Genomic DNA, 15,233 nt, shown 5'->3' on the forward strand with positions numbered 1-15,233 from the left:
CAGGTCCCCCTCATATATAATGAGGGTATATGAGATATTAGAGTCATCCCTATATCTTGTCAGTAACATGCAATCTTGCGGCGGATTTCTTCTCACAGGTGGCTGCTCCACCTATTCCTGTACCTCTATCTCTGCATCTGTCTCAGCCTGAGTAACATCTGTGTCAACCAGAACATCTACAATCAACTTTTCCGGTTCTTCCTGCTCATTCTTGCAGAATAAGGACCCTTCGTTGAATTTAGTGTCCCTGCTAATGATGATCTTTCGTGTGACCCGGTCATACAGCCTATAGCCCTTCACACTACCACCATAGCCAACAAAGATATACTTTTTGGCTCTTTGGTCTAACTTATCTCTCTCAACTGACGGTACATGAGAGTAAGCCTTACATCCAAATATACGCAATCTTAAGTAGTCTACTTTCTGACCACTCCATACTTTCTTTGGAATTTTACATTCAATGGTCGTAGAAGGAGACCGATTCACCAAATGCAGGCCGTGTTAACGGCCTAAGTCTATAGGTCCTTGCTCACCCCAGCATTACTAATCATGCATCGGTCCCTCTTTAGGAGAGTCCGATTCATTTGCTCATCCACGCCGTTTTGCTCGTGTGTATGGTATACTATGATGTGCCTAATGATCCTATCATCCTTACAAAATTGATTAAATTCACCTGAAGTAAACTCACCGCCATTATCTGTCCTTAATACCTTTAACTTCCGTCCTGACTACTTTTCCACCATGACCTTCCATTGTTTAAATTGGTAAAAACCTCGAATTTGTATTTCATGAAGTAAATCCAGACTTTCTGGGAATAGTCGTCAATGAATGTGACAAATCATGATGGCCTTCCAGTGAAAACCACATGCGACGACCCCCATATATCATAATGCACATAGTCAAGTACACCCTCACATACATGTTTTTCAGATTTAAAAGATAACCTAGATTATTTACTATATATATAATGCTCGCATATATTTAAATTAGAATTCTTAAAAAATTGGAATTAAACAATGATTAAAGAGTACTTTCATGCCCAACTCACTCATGTGGCCCAGACGAGCATGCCACATACGTGCAGACATGGAATCCGCTACAGTTGCTGCAGCTCCACCTGTTGAAGTGCTCCCATTCAACCTATTAAGGTTCCCACTCCTCTATGCTTTCATGACCACGATTGTCCCATTTGAAACTTTAAGGACACCATTACAACCGGTGAACTTGTACCCTATTGCTTTGCGTGTACTGAGATAAATTAAACTCTTCTTCATATTAGGAACGTACTTGACCTCAGCCAAGGTGTGCTCCATCCAATCAAACATGTTGATACGGATGGTACCAACAACCACAATGTTACAGGTATTGTCATTGCCCATAAATACTCGTTCACCATCGCAGTCCCTGTAACTAGCGAACCAATTTCGATGAGGAGTCATGTGATATAAAGCCCTAGTGTCAAGGATCCACTCGTCTCTATGATTATCGTACAGGTGTCCGATCATGAACACTGACAACACATCACCTCCGCTTGTCTCTTCATCAGACATGGCAGTTTGGCTTCCCTGGAAGAAGCCTCTGAGTTTTCTTTCTTCGACTTAGGATTTGTACAATCTTTCTTTGTGTCCTGCCATCCCACAATTCTAGCACTTTAACTCGCCCTTGCCCTTGCCTTTGGATTTGGATCTTGACCGAGAATATCCTGTATCTTGCTCAGTATTCTTGCCCCTCGTAAGCAGTGCATCACTAGAGGCCCTTATGGTACCCTTTTTCTTTCTCATGGCCTTTCCTTAAAGGGCTGAGATAACGGTGTCCACACTCAGGGACGAATTACCGGTGTATGCACAAAGAATCCCTTAAAGACTCATACGATGCTGGTAATGAATTCAACAAAATACATGCCTGATCTTCATCTTTGACCACTTCCTCCATGTCTAGTAACTTGCAAATCAACTTGTTAAAATTACTGATGTGGGCCTCCACATCTCCACCTTTTGCCATCCTGAAGTTGAACAATTGCAACTTCAAGTGTATGCGATTTTTCAGGGACCATTTTGCATAAACATCCTCTAATTTCGCCCACAACTCCGCTGTGGTTTTCTCCCTCATGAAGTTGTAGAGAACCTCATCCGTTAGACATAATCGGATTGTGGATTTAGCTTTCTTATCCAGTATCCTCCATTCGTCATCATCCATAGACGCACACCGCTCCTCAAGAGCCTCATCTAGCCCTGGCTGAGTTAATAGAATAATCATCTTATTCTTCCATAACTCAAAGTTATTTTTGCCTGAGTACTTCTCAACGTCATACTTCGGATTTCCTACCATTGATACTTCTCCTTACATATTCAAGCCTGCGCCCCAACCTTATCTCTGATACCACTTGTTAAGGGATCGCAGAAGCACATAGAGATGAATCTAGGAGAGTAATCCAATCGCAACAAGCAAACACAAAGATAACACATCGATTTAATATGGAAAAAAATCACGGCACAAAGCGACAGATGATCACTATGAAAGCAGAAATTACAAAGAGAAAGAGCTTACCCGATTCAAACAACTTCAAATCTCACCCTTGCTACACCCTTTGAAACCCTTGGACGAATTAGAAACCCTAGTATACTCTCTCAATCCTGCTTACACACACACACAACCTATACAAGGATCCCAACCAAATAGGAAACAAATTCTGCAAAATCGCAACTCTGCGTAAATCTGCGCGATCCGATCGATGTCATCGGAACTTATCCTTGGATGGCATCGAAGCCATGTCGATCACATCGAACTAACACCTAAATTGTCCAAAGACAAAACAATAAAATTCAATTTTCTCCGATTGCATCGAGCCATCTTTGATGGCATCAAACTGATCTTCGATGTCATCGAACACTCATCGATAGCATCAAGAAAGTGCCCAGTTAGTCCAGCGACCAACAAGAGAAAAATGAAAATTCTCGATGGGATCAAGCACTATTCAATGCCATCGAACAGTCTGTCAATGGCATCGATAAGCCTTGTATTTGACTTGATTTAAGATATCAAATACAACAGGGCCTTCTTTATTTCTTTGTTTCCTTTTCTTTTTTTTACACACACCATGGATGGATAGAGCACCAAAATGAGCTATTTAGCATTCTATGGTGGGGATGGCTTCCACACCAAAATGAGATGTTTAGTATTTGATGATTGGAACCATTGATATGACGAGCTTGAGTGTGGATGGCCAGTGCCCTAAAACGATCTCTAGAATGAAAGAACACAATGACAAAACATTCCGCGTTTTGTTGGTCAGATGTGAACCATTTGTATATTTTCTTTCCTAATTGCCCACTACCTACATAGAAATTTTACGTTGGAGATTCTTCATGCACAGGACGTTCATAGTGGGGGCCATGACATCAAGGTTTGGATCATTGAACTAGAGTCTCTAATGCAAGGGTTGGTGATCACATATCTTCCACTATCTGCTAATTGGCGGGCGGGAATCTTAACATGCATTTTGAAATGGACTTTTTACTATTTGAAAATGCTTGCTAGCTTCCTGCCATCGTCTTTAGATGATGGGGGATGTGCACACCAAATTCTCAATGTGCACCATGCTACCCTCTCTCTCTCTCTAGCTCTCACCCAGTTGGAAAATATTCTAAGTTATTTATTTAATTTTGCAGGTTTATAAACTTTCGATTGGAGCCGCGGGGGAGATGTCATGGCCATCTGATAAACTCATAATTCAAGTGCTTGATGATTCCACAAACCCAGAAATCGGGGTGATACTTCCAAACCAATTAACCAGAGAAAAAAAAACCCTCAATTTAAAGCTCGGACTGGACGCCCACTGTTGGCTGTGTGGTCCAAACTGGTCTGACCTGCAGCCAACTGGGTCACCTGGGTCATGTTAACTTAAAGAGACTTGCTCTAGTGCTCCTAGTTGCATTGGGACACAGTCCCATCCAATATTGAACTAGACTGCTCATTAGCTCCAGAGCACATTTCATGGACTAGCATGCAAATAGGGCCTTCAATGGGTAGGCTTGAGCTAGGCAGAATCAAAATTTTGAATAGGCCAGTCCCTCAGGCCTGGTCTGAATTGTTGAAATCCAGGCCAAAGCCAACCCCAGGCCTGGCCAGTTGATAGCCCTACATGCAAATATCATGCTGTTCCGACGAATCTTAACCATTTGATCAATGGCCTTCAGTATGAATGGTGAAGACCATTTACATAAAATACGTCCAATCAACAATTTAATCCATCTCTTTTGTAGGGCCCATCAAGAATCATGATTGGTTAGGCAATTGTAACCATCCCACCCATGTATTGGAAAAAGGATGGCCATTGAAAAAAGAGCCAAATCAAGTATGAATTGGATCATAAATGCAGTTTTTGCATGAAAGCCTATGAAATGTGTTTTGGACTCAATGGACAGTTCAGATTGATTGATTGGACTGTCCAAGAAAGCTGATGCAATTAGGAGCACTATTACTTATTGGGCTTTGAGAGCACCTTAGGGCGTGTTTGGTTTTCTAAACCAAATGTAAATACACTGCAAATGGAAGTAATGATTATTTCTTTTGGTAATCGCCGCATTCTTACCTGTGTTTGATTTGACAATTACTTTTTGAGCTAAAAAACGGAGGCACTATGAAATATATTTGGGGCCCACCTTGATGTATGTGGCTTATCTACACCGTCCATCTGTTATGCCAGCTAAATTTATGGCTTGACCAAAAAAATGAGGCTGATACAAAGATCAAGTGGACCACACCAAGCATCTACCGTTAAAAACTTATCAGTGCCACTATTTCCTTTAGTGTGAGTCACTTGAGTGTTGGATCAGCCTCATTTTTTCGCTCATGCCTCAAAATGTTACGCAAAAATGGATGGACGGCGCAGATATATCTTGTATATCAGGGTGGGGCCCAAAAATTTAAACTAATCTTTTTGACTCAGTTTTCAAAACTGAAATGTAATTGCATTTTCAAATGGGGTGGAGAAGTAATAATTACTAATTCGCTGGGCATTTATGGGATTTGGAAAATCAAACAGGCCGTCAGCATTTCTCTTACTAAAATATGGTGAATGCAGAAGTAGCCAGGATATGTTACGGATTCCAGTCCAAACTGGTCGCACCAATCTGTGCAGTCTGGGTTTGAAAACATTAATTTTACTACAAGGAATCACATGATATCTATGACCCGCATCATTGTGAGTTCCAGCTTTTCATTTCCAACTAATGGGGTAGATCTGTGCATCCCTTTGTAAATGGACAATGCCCAAAGATCCCTGAGAACAATCATGGAACCTTTCTCAGCCGAATGTGGCCTCTTGTTGTATTTCCTTCTCAATGAGCTTATCTGAAGGCCACAAATCGAATGATAAGGATGTCCTATCCAGGAGATTTTTGGGCTATATAGTCCATACATGGCGGGATCAACCAATGGTCAAGACTACTGAGCATGGCCCCCTTCACCATAATGTAAACCCTCAATACTGTGAAAAGATGCGGCCCACTTAAATATAATGATGATGATGGCGATGGTGATGGTGTAGGACATGGTGGAATTTGAGTGCGAAAAATGGTTGGAGAAGGGTGTAAATATCAAGTATGAAAGAAGGGAAAATAGGAATGGGTACAAGGCCGGAGCACTCCGTGAAGGTCTTGAGAAACAGTATGTTAAAGATTGCGAATTTGTAGCCATTTTCGACGCTGACTTCCAGCCTGAACCAGACTACTTATGGAGGACAATCCCCTTCCTTCTCCACAATCCAGACCTTGCCTTGGTCCAAGCTCGATGGAAATTTGGTAAGAGCAATGAGGCCACTCTACAATACTGGTGTGTTTGTACTGTCTTCATTTTCTACAGGTGTGTCCCACAGTTCAGGGAACCAAATTAATGATAATTGATGAGCCTAGTGTTGAGGGTCAAATATTGCATATCAGACCCATTTATTGCATGGATTTACAAGCATGACACCGTTTAATAGCCTAATTTAATTGAATTTGTGATGCAGGGCGTCTTCATGAGCTTGGACTGGGAAAGGACACTAAAAAGCATGGATTTACCGATCTGATGACACTAAAGCAGGGGACGGACTCCAGAAGACCAAGAGCGACGAAATTATACACCAGGGGTCCACGAAAATCGAGGAATCGAAGTTCAAGTGGCCTGAAAAGTGCCCAAAATGCAAGATCATAGGGTTCCCACCATCTGATCAGTTCGAAACTTCACACGTGGCTTGAGGACCATAAATAAACCGTACATGTAAAATTTCAGCCCCTGGATCACTATGAAAGTGGCCCAACGTGCAGATCAGCCCACTAATTACTGATCTGGGGCCCGCCTGATCTCTGGAATCTCCTCATCTTCAGTCTCAACGCCCTAAATCATGTGAAGAACCAGATGGACGGATTGGATTTCTCACAAACATCTCTGTGGGACCCACACAGGTAGTGCATGTACACATTATATAGGTGCACCGGGCGTTCACCAAAAGACCAAAAGTCGGTCAGCAAGCGCTGACCGACTCTCCTTCTCAAAACAGAATCCTCATCACAGCAGGCGAACGTGGGACCGCCGGTTCTTCTCAGTGGGGCCCATTCATCATCCAAATCATCAATCTGGACCGTCCATTGTGTAAATAAGTGGGTTATTAACCTCACCTAGAGGACCTTTTGGCATCATGCAAGAAATTGAAAGATCATAGCGATCAAAAGCAGGATGGGCGGTGAAAGAAAAGACTCAATGGGCGGAACCAAAAGACATACAAAATTACCTTATTTCAGCTAGTTTTTCGAGAGTAACGTGATGAACGGATTGGATTTTCCTTCTGAAGTCAATCTGGGACCCACCAGCCATCACAGCGCTAATGACGCAGGCTCTGTTTCGCAACAGAGCCTGCGGATGAATTCTGTGGGCCACAACCGTACGTCAAATGCTTGATCCAAACCGCCCAAGAGAGTCCCTCATTCCATCTCATTCACGCCTAGGTGACAGATTTGAAAAAGACAATGACGTTTGGTTTTTCAACCGTTCAAATGCCCGGTAGATGTCACTAAGAAAGAATCTGCGGGCCACTCCAAATCGTTGCCAAAATCAACATAGGTGACTGGATTTTCGAGCCGCATCCAATGGACGGAGTAGATTTGTCCATCGACAGCAACTATGGGCCCTATGAAGAACCAGCGTACGGTCTTGTGGTGATTGATGCGTAAACATCCGCACCTGCTTGCGTAAAGGGGAGAAAGCTCTCACCGACTGATGGTTTTTGTTTGGCTATAAAGAGGAGCAGGCCGGTTGTTTTAAGAAGGAAAAAAGGAGGGAAGAAAAAGGGAGTTTTTTTTCTGTGGTTTTCTGCTATGCACGGCTGGAACGTGAGGATAAAAGAAAAGAACAGAAAATAGGAAGTTTTGGGGCTGCTGTGGAGAACGTGGGAAGGAAAACGGATTGGCTGCCGAACGTGGAGCAGTTGCTGCTGCTGTGCACGATCAGGGATTGAAGGAGCTTGGGCAGACGGCTGGAGATCTGACAGGAGAGAGAGAAAGACAGGGAGAGAAGAAAGAAGGTTTTTTTTCTTTGTTTTTCTTTTTATTATGCTTTTCTTCTCAAATTTCTGATGAGATCTAGCCCATCCATGCGTGGCTAATCCTCTTAGCTAGGGCTAAGAGGTGAAGCTTGTAGCGAGATGGGAGAACCTACTTTATGCCTTTAATTTAAATTTCTAAACTGAAGTTGATATAGTTGATTATTAAAGGAATCTTTTTCTTAGTTTTTAATGGCATATTGTGACTGAAATTACAATGGGCGTGCAATGGCTTTGAATATTCCTTTGCTTTTTATGTTTATGAAGTCAGGAACCTCTGTTGTTCATCATTGTCCCATGGGCATGGTAGGATGACAGTACCTTCCTGACCTTCATGGCATGTTGATTGATTGATAATTAGATTAATTCTGTTGTTTGCTTTGTCTCCTGGGCATGGTTTGGTGATGGAATCCACTCTAATTCATACACCTTTCATCTCTTGAAACCTATATCAATGGCAGTTCAGTAAATTTCCATAATTTGTGATCCTGGCATACGATCTCCCTGATCTCTACAAGTGGATCCTCTGAATCCCTAGTTCCCTTTCTCTGAATTCCTTAAAGTCTTAGATAATTCTTCCACAATTATTCCTTAAATTCTATTTGGTTTAGATCACATCTTAGTCTAGTTCTAGTTCTACTTGGTTTCAGATAACGTACAGGTATCAGTCCCTGTGGATTCGACCTCGGTCTTACCGAGTTTATTACTACATCACAACCCTATACTTGGGGAGTGAACAAGTTTTTGGCGCCGTTGCCGGGGATCACGTTACTCTCGAAAAACTAGCTGAAATAAGGTAATTTTGTATGTCTTTTGGTTCCGCCCATTGAGTCTTTTCTTTCACCGCCCATCCTGCTTTTGATCGCTATGATCTTTCAATTTCTTGCATGATGCCAAAAGGTCCTCTAGGTGAGGTTAATAACCCACTTATTTACACAATGGACGGTCCAGATTGATGATTTGGATGATGAATGGGCCCCACTGAGAAGAACCGGCGGTCCCACGTTCGCCTGCTGTGATGAGGATTCTGTTTTGAGAAGGAGAGTCGGTCAGCGCTTGCTGACCGACTTTTGGTCTTTTGGTGAACGCCCGGTGCACCTATATAATGTGTACATGCACTACCTGTGTGGGTCCCACAGAGATGTTTGTGAGAAATCCAATCCGTCCATCTGGTTCTTCACATGATTTAGGGCGTTGAGACTGAAGATGAGGAGATTCCAGAGATCAGGCGGGCCCCAGATCAGTAATTAGTGGGCTGATCTGCACGTTGGGCCACTTTCATAGTGATCCAGGGGCTGAAATTTTACATGTACGGTTTATTTATGGTCCTCAAGCCACGTGTGAAGTTTCGAACTGATCAGATGGTGGGAACCCTATGATCTTGCATTTTGGATACTTTTCAGGCCACTTGAGCTTCGATTCCTCGATTTCCGCGAACCCTTGGTGTATAATTTCGTCGCTCTTGGTCTTCTGGAGTCCGTCCCCTGCTTTAGTGTCATCAGATCGGTAAATCCATGCTTTTTAGTGTCCTTTCCCAGTCCAAGCTCATGAAGACGCCCTGCATCACAAATTCAATTAAATTAGGCTATTAAACGGTGTCATGCTTGTAAATCCATGCAATAAATGGGTCTGATATGCAATATTTGACCCTCAACACCTAGCCATGGTCGGGTCATGCACCAAAAATAACCCAAGTTTGAGAATTGCAGACATTGACTCAGATTGGTTGAATGTGGTCTGTTGCTGTATTTCTTTTTTTGTTCCTGGGCCATCCGTGCAGGGGCTGCACTTTCAATGGCTTTGATCAGCGACGACCATGGGCTCAACACAATTTTATACACCTTAAGTGTCACATGCAGGGATGAATTTATATTTCTCTTGCTTGCTCCTAACTATGAAAATGTGTCTAGAAGCATACATTCATGTTGGATCAATGGCAATGAGGCTCTCTTGATCATGACCATGCCTGGTGAAGACCCAGGTAATCCCCACAATGGTCTGCTAATCCAGATCCTTGTAGTATTATAAATGGTATTTATTTTGCAAAATCCATTTTCGATAGTTCAAATCAAGGGTTAATTTGGATTAGCATTTCCAAACCATGCGGGGGACATTTGTCTTTGGGGTATTGAAGATCCGACCATTAGAAATTTGGACAGATCAGAGTCTATAAAAGGGGATTAGCAAACCCATTGCAAAAAACTGGAGAAAATACAAGAAAACTCCAAGAGAATATGGTCTGGAAGAGCTTACCACCAACCCAATTCCCATTCTCATGGCACTTCTCTCCTCATGGTTTAAACGCCGATCGACATCCCGTCCTGATCTGGATTTTTATTTTCAATCCATAAAAAATTCACATTGCCCGATTTGTTGGACCATCCCTTTTACATCCATATTCATGTGCCCATATGATGTTAGTTCTAAATCATTTGATTTTTATTTTTATTTTTTCTTTCCGGTGTAGTAAATGCAAATGAATGTCTGATGACACGCCTCCAAGAAATGTCACTGGACTATCATTTCAGTGTGGAGCAAGAAGTGGGCTCTTCCACCTATTCGTTCTTTGGATTCAACGGTAATGTTTGCAATACAAATATTCATATTATATTCTTCTTAGTCTCTATGACATGCATGGACATGAACAAGTTGCATTTATAGGGACTGCTGGAGTATGGAGAATCCAAGCACTCATGGATGCTGGAGGATGGAAAGACAGGACTACAGTAGAAGACATGGATCTTGCTGTTAGGGCCAGCCTTAAGGGTTGGAAGTTTGTCTTTGTCGGAGATTTATCGGTGTGTTTTTCCTTCAAATTGTTTCTATCTTTTCCTCTTATTTCTTTCAATCCATTTGATGGAAAATACTGTGTAGGTGAAAAATGAACTGCCGAGCACTTACAAAGCCTATCGATATCAACAGCATCGCTGGTCATGTGGCCCGGCTAACTTGTTTCGGAAAATGTCCAAGGAAATTCTATGTTGTGAGGTACGTAAGCTTTGGAATTGTTCTAAAGAATGGCCTAGTCCAATAACATCTACTACAAAACTACTAAAGCTGTGTTTGGAACTCCCAACTTTTCTCGGCCAGTAGGATTCTTTTTTGTTCTTATTGAGACTGGGAACATCTCGGGCCAATATCATATAGAGAATAAAATGTGGGAAGATGGAAGCCTGGATGTGGTTCTTGATTTTGGCACCCCAAATGCACAACAGAGTAGATGGTTGTTTGTTCCAGGAGAACTTCTGTTTGGATGTTGATTTCAGGAACATCCAAACACACAACATCGCATTTGGTGCAACATTAGATCCTTCATCACTAGAAATGGTACTCCATGCTTTATTCATCGTGTCTCTATTCATGGAACAATCATGCAATGGTAGGTCGAATATGGAAACGCAAGTGAATTGAAACCCAAACAGAAGGTTTGAAGAAAAGGAAAGGAAAAGGAAACAAACAGATTGTGATTCCTTTCGCTTCATTTCTTCTTTGTTCAATTCCAATTCGATCTGAATTGCATCCAAACATGGCCTGAAAATCAGAAAAATTTTGCAGCTATTTCCCCGTAAGTCATTTCCCCTGCATTAGAGAAAGTGAACCCTGTAGGTACCTACGCGAGGTATGCAAGAGTCTTCCTTTTTTAAATGGTTTATATTCCCAATCACTCTAATTTTTCCGTAGATTATGCATTCATGGTTGTCCCCAATGTATGAAGGGTCTGAATCATCATACACATTTGCCACATTTGAATTTTTATTAATTTCAAACAGGTACTGCTATGATTCCCAACCTGAAATTTTCATTGTGGGTTATGCAGAAAGTATCCTTCTGGAAGAAGTTCCACGTCTTGTATGCGTTCTTCTTTGTTAGGAAGATAGTCGCGCATTGGGTCACATTCTTCTTCTACTGCATAATTATTCCCGCATGCGTGTTAATTCAAGAAGTCCAGCTTCCAAAATACATTGCAATTTACATCCCGTCCATGATCACCATCCTCAATTCAATCTGCACTCCAAGGTAAGATTAAGCATGACAGTGTGCAGCTAACAATGCACTAATTTGGACCAATTCACGTTTCTTTCCTGCCAAACATTCAATTGAATTGCTAAAACTCCATCTCGGGAGGTGGAGATGGCCTAAGTGGGGCTATTCCAAATCCGTTTTGTAATGAGGTGTTAGCCACCAAACAGCAATTCAGTGTTAGAGTTCTATAAGAGGTGTACCATCACCAATCAACACCCACCATTGATCAGATCAATCTGGCCATCAGATCTACATCGTATGCCAGTAACCCCCAACTTTTGTAGTGATCTCAACTTCTCTCTCCTGGTGTCCACCCTGAATACAACTCTCCATGTTTTTTAACCAGCCGTTGATCTGTGGCCCAGGTGGGAGTATGTTAGAGTTCTATAAGAGGTGGGCCATCACCAATCAACAGCCACCATTGATCAGATTGGTGATGGCTTACCTTTTATAGAACTCTAACATTCAGATAATTGCAAGCCCAATTTGCAACGCATGGGATTGCGATCAGGGGTCAGGTAGTCATTCTGAAGAATGGCCCCACTTCCCTTTCAGTCATTTCCTTGCATTGAATTATTGTATTTTGGTCTAATTTAGCATACAAACATGCCCTCTTAAAGCATGTACATGAACTGAATCCAACATTATGATTTACTTTTCATTGTAGCTTTCTAGAGAAGTTAATATCGTTACGGTAAGTCATCGCATCCATTTTGAGAATTAGCACTTGAAACATTCGGACGGTGCACTGTCTTGCTATTTTCAGGTCTATACATTTGCTTGTTTTTTGGATACTCTTCGAGAATGTCATGTCTCTGCATCGAACCAAGGCGGCAATAATTGGGCTCCTGGAAGCGGATCGTGTAAATGAGTGGGTCGTTACTGAGAAGCTTGGGAACACCTTGAAGAATAGGTCCGCCGTCGCCAGCACCAGCACCAGCACCAGTGACAGCGCCAGCACCAATGCCAGAATGAGACCTCAAAGGAGGCCCAGATTAAAATTTATAGAAAGGTATGTCGCACACCCGGAATGATCGCAATCAATTTGTTTTCATGTCATTGCTTCATTTTTGAATGGGACCTACTTAAATGTGAAAGACAACATTGGAAAGTGGGGAAACCCTGGTCATAGTTTAAAAACATGAAAACTCAACTCGACTCGAAACCCAGTCTAGTTGAGTCGACTTGGAAACTCAGGCGTGTTTCTTGGGAACTCGTACTAGTTTATTCTTTTTCAGTATTATTTAGTATTGAAAAGTACAAATAATATATAAATAATGCAGAGTTGGCTGAGTGGAGTCGGGTTCTATTGAGTTTCATCAAGTTCTTCCAAGTTTTGTTTAGTTGTCCTGAGTTTTTTTTTTTAATAAATAATCAAGTCAAGTTTTTCTCGAGTTTTGATCTGGTTGTGAGCTTTGCTCGTATCGATGAAATCTGGTTGAGTTGGGTCAACTGGGGCAAGTCAGGTCAATTTTATTATTATTATTATTTTTCAATCCAGTTTTTTAAGTATGTGGCCAGTGGCCATTTTTCTCAATTCGAATGCTTGTGGTTGGTTAAAAACAATGAACGCTTGGATCAGTGGCCATTAACTTCCAAATGCCACTTTAGACATCGGAGTATTAAAATGGAAAAAATACTTGCCTACCTCTGAGTTCACTTACTCTATCTTGGGGAAATTAACTACTTGGTGTGCATGAAATCCACCCTGTCCATCAGGTGCATCATCCCTTGTTTAGCCTTGATATAAAAAATCGGGCTCAGGTGGGCCACCCCAAAAACTTATACTGGAAAGCCTCTAAATTCATGTGGTATGGCTCACCTGAGTTTTGGCATATAAAATTTTGGGTAAATTTTTTTTCATCCTGATGAGGAACATCAGATGAATGAATTGGATGGCATATAAGCACCACGGTGGGCCCTACACAACTAACCGTGGGCTTCCCATCCAACTTTTACCTAGGTGTAGCCTACCCAAGTTATGGATGGTAATGATTTCTCGGTTACAAGTGAACACGACGCAGCATACCTGTTGGACTGGGTGGATTTCATAAATGTTCCACCCAACGAAAGGTCCTAGCACAGCTCTATTTAAATCAGGATTGCATTGCATTGGTGGTCCCATCTAGGCCATTACTGGTCCCTTGATTGCTATTAATTTGTTCAGTTAGGATTGATCCAGCTTACAACTGCCAACTTGGTTAAGTGGTTGTGATGTGTGGCCACCAGCTTTCTTAAGTTGGTAGGCTCCATGACAGAGCAGTTTCATTTCAAGTCATGTTCGTCTGATCAGACCACAGTTCTTAAATGATCTCTTTCATAGAAAATTAGGCGCATCAGATCGAGCATGGGTTGTCCAGGCCAAGCTGCAATTTTCATTTTGATCTTTTTCTCATTCTCACCCTCGATTTTCTTTGGACTTTTTTTTTTTTTTTTTGTGATTCAAAACCAGGATTCATGTAATGGAGCTGATAATGGGCGTCTTTCTCTTATACTGCGCAATCTATGATGTTTTCTTGGGCCGGGACTACTTCTTCTTCTATCTATTCCTCCAATCTGCGGCCTTTTTTGTCATGGGATTTGGGTACATGGGCACTTTTGTGCCCTCCGATTAGGGGGCACGCCAAGATGGCGTAATGCCCCTATAGTAGGGGAATGTCTAAAGTGTGAAGTTAGTATGTTTGGATGTCTGAAGTGTGATTTCTACATGCCTATAGTAGTGGGATGTGATCCATGAGAGAGTTGATGTATCTTATGTGGACTACTTAAAATAGCTTATACACATTTGTATATGGCTTATTTGGAGGTAGAGAATTCAAAATATGGACATGAAAAACTCCTATGGATGCTTTAGGAAATGGAAAATTATAATTATGTAGTGTGGTTTTCAGTGTTCTCTTTTTAAAAGGTTAAAGACTAAACAACAAGACCTACTTGTATATACCATGCGCAGTTGAAGTGGAAACACTGTTTTGATTCAAATGGTAGTTTGAAGGCACTTTGCAAAGCCCTGTCTCATCTGCTGCTTGACAAAACAGGTGCTAAAATGGGACTTTATTTTTTGCTGAACTGACCAAAAAGCACGCTTGAAACCTCCTTTTTTAGAACCCTCTTTTGAGGAAGTGTGTCCAAGTGGGCCCTCTAAAAGTAGTCTTGTAATCTGGTTGGGTAACCTTGTTTTCTATTAGGCTGAGTATAGAAGCACTAAAAATGATAGGCTCCCCCTCAACAGCAATATTATTAAGTCGAGACTTAGGACGAAGGTGGGGATGAAGTTCATAATAGAAGTTGTTGGTATGGGCCGGCACCCCAACCGTGAATGAACTGTTACACCGACATTTATCGATCCCCGACTTGGCTATAAAACTATTGTTCCGCCTTTGGCTAATAGCTTAAGCTTTTAGCTCAACTTGTTGGAATAGTGGGCCGAGGTCCTAATTGAAGTCATAAGTGTGATGAGTTCATTTATAATGTTTGCATTGTTGGGGGCCTTTGCACAAAACCTTAGGATCTAGCCTCCCACAAACACCAGAATTATGGGATAATAAAGCAATGAAAACAATCAAAGCATAAACCATACGACACGAGAATTTTACGTGGAAAACCCTCAATGAGGTAAAAACCACGGGAC

At 41.8% G+C, this 15,233-nt stretch overlaps 1 protein-coding gene across 1 annotated transcript; it reads left to right on the top strand.

Annotated features, from left to right (window-relative positions):
- Positions 1-3,622: 3,622 nt before the first annotated feature.
- On the top strand, positions 3,623-14,229 carry LOC131231387 (glucomannan 4-beta-mannosyltransferase 1-like). The gene is made up of 8 exons (XM_058227551.1): positions 3,623-3,767; positions 5,549-5,801; positions 10,047-10,157; positions 10,241-10,377; positions 10,454-10,567; positions 11,397-11,596; positions 12,369-12,614; positions 14,055-14,229. The coding sequence occupies exons 1-8, from the start codon at positions 3,702-3,704 to the stop codon at positions 14,215-14,217; spliced, it is 1,290 nt and encodes a 429-aa protein (XP_058083534.1). The 5' UTR covers positions 3,623-3,701; the 3' UTR covers positions 14,218-14,229.
- The last annotated feature ends 1,004 nt before the right edge of the window (positions 14,230-15,233 follow it).

The sequence above is a fragment of the Magnolia sinica genome, chromosome 17, assembly GCF_029962835.1.
Source record: "Magnolia sinica isolate HGM2019 chromosome 17, MsV1, whole genome shotgun sequence".
Taxonomy (NCBI): domain Eukaryota; kingdom Viridiplantae; phylum Streptophyta; class Magnoliopsida; order Magnoliales; family Magnoliaceae; genus Magnolia; species Magnolia sinica.

Bases quoted from the DNA above. Each gene is read 5' to 3' on its own strand.
- LOC131231387 (XM_058227551.1), top strand. From the start codon at position 3,702: ATGTCATGGCCATCTGATAAACTCATAATTCAAGTGCTTGATGATTCC. The intron at 5,802-10,046 runs GTAAGAGCAATG...TTTCCGGTGTAG, and splicing joins CCAAGCTCGATGGAAATTTG to TAAATGCAAATGAATGTCTG. The intron at 10,378-10,453 runs GTGTGTTTTTCC...AATACTGTGTAG, and splicing joins TCTTTGTCGGAGATTTATCG to GTGAAAAATGAACTGCCGAG.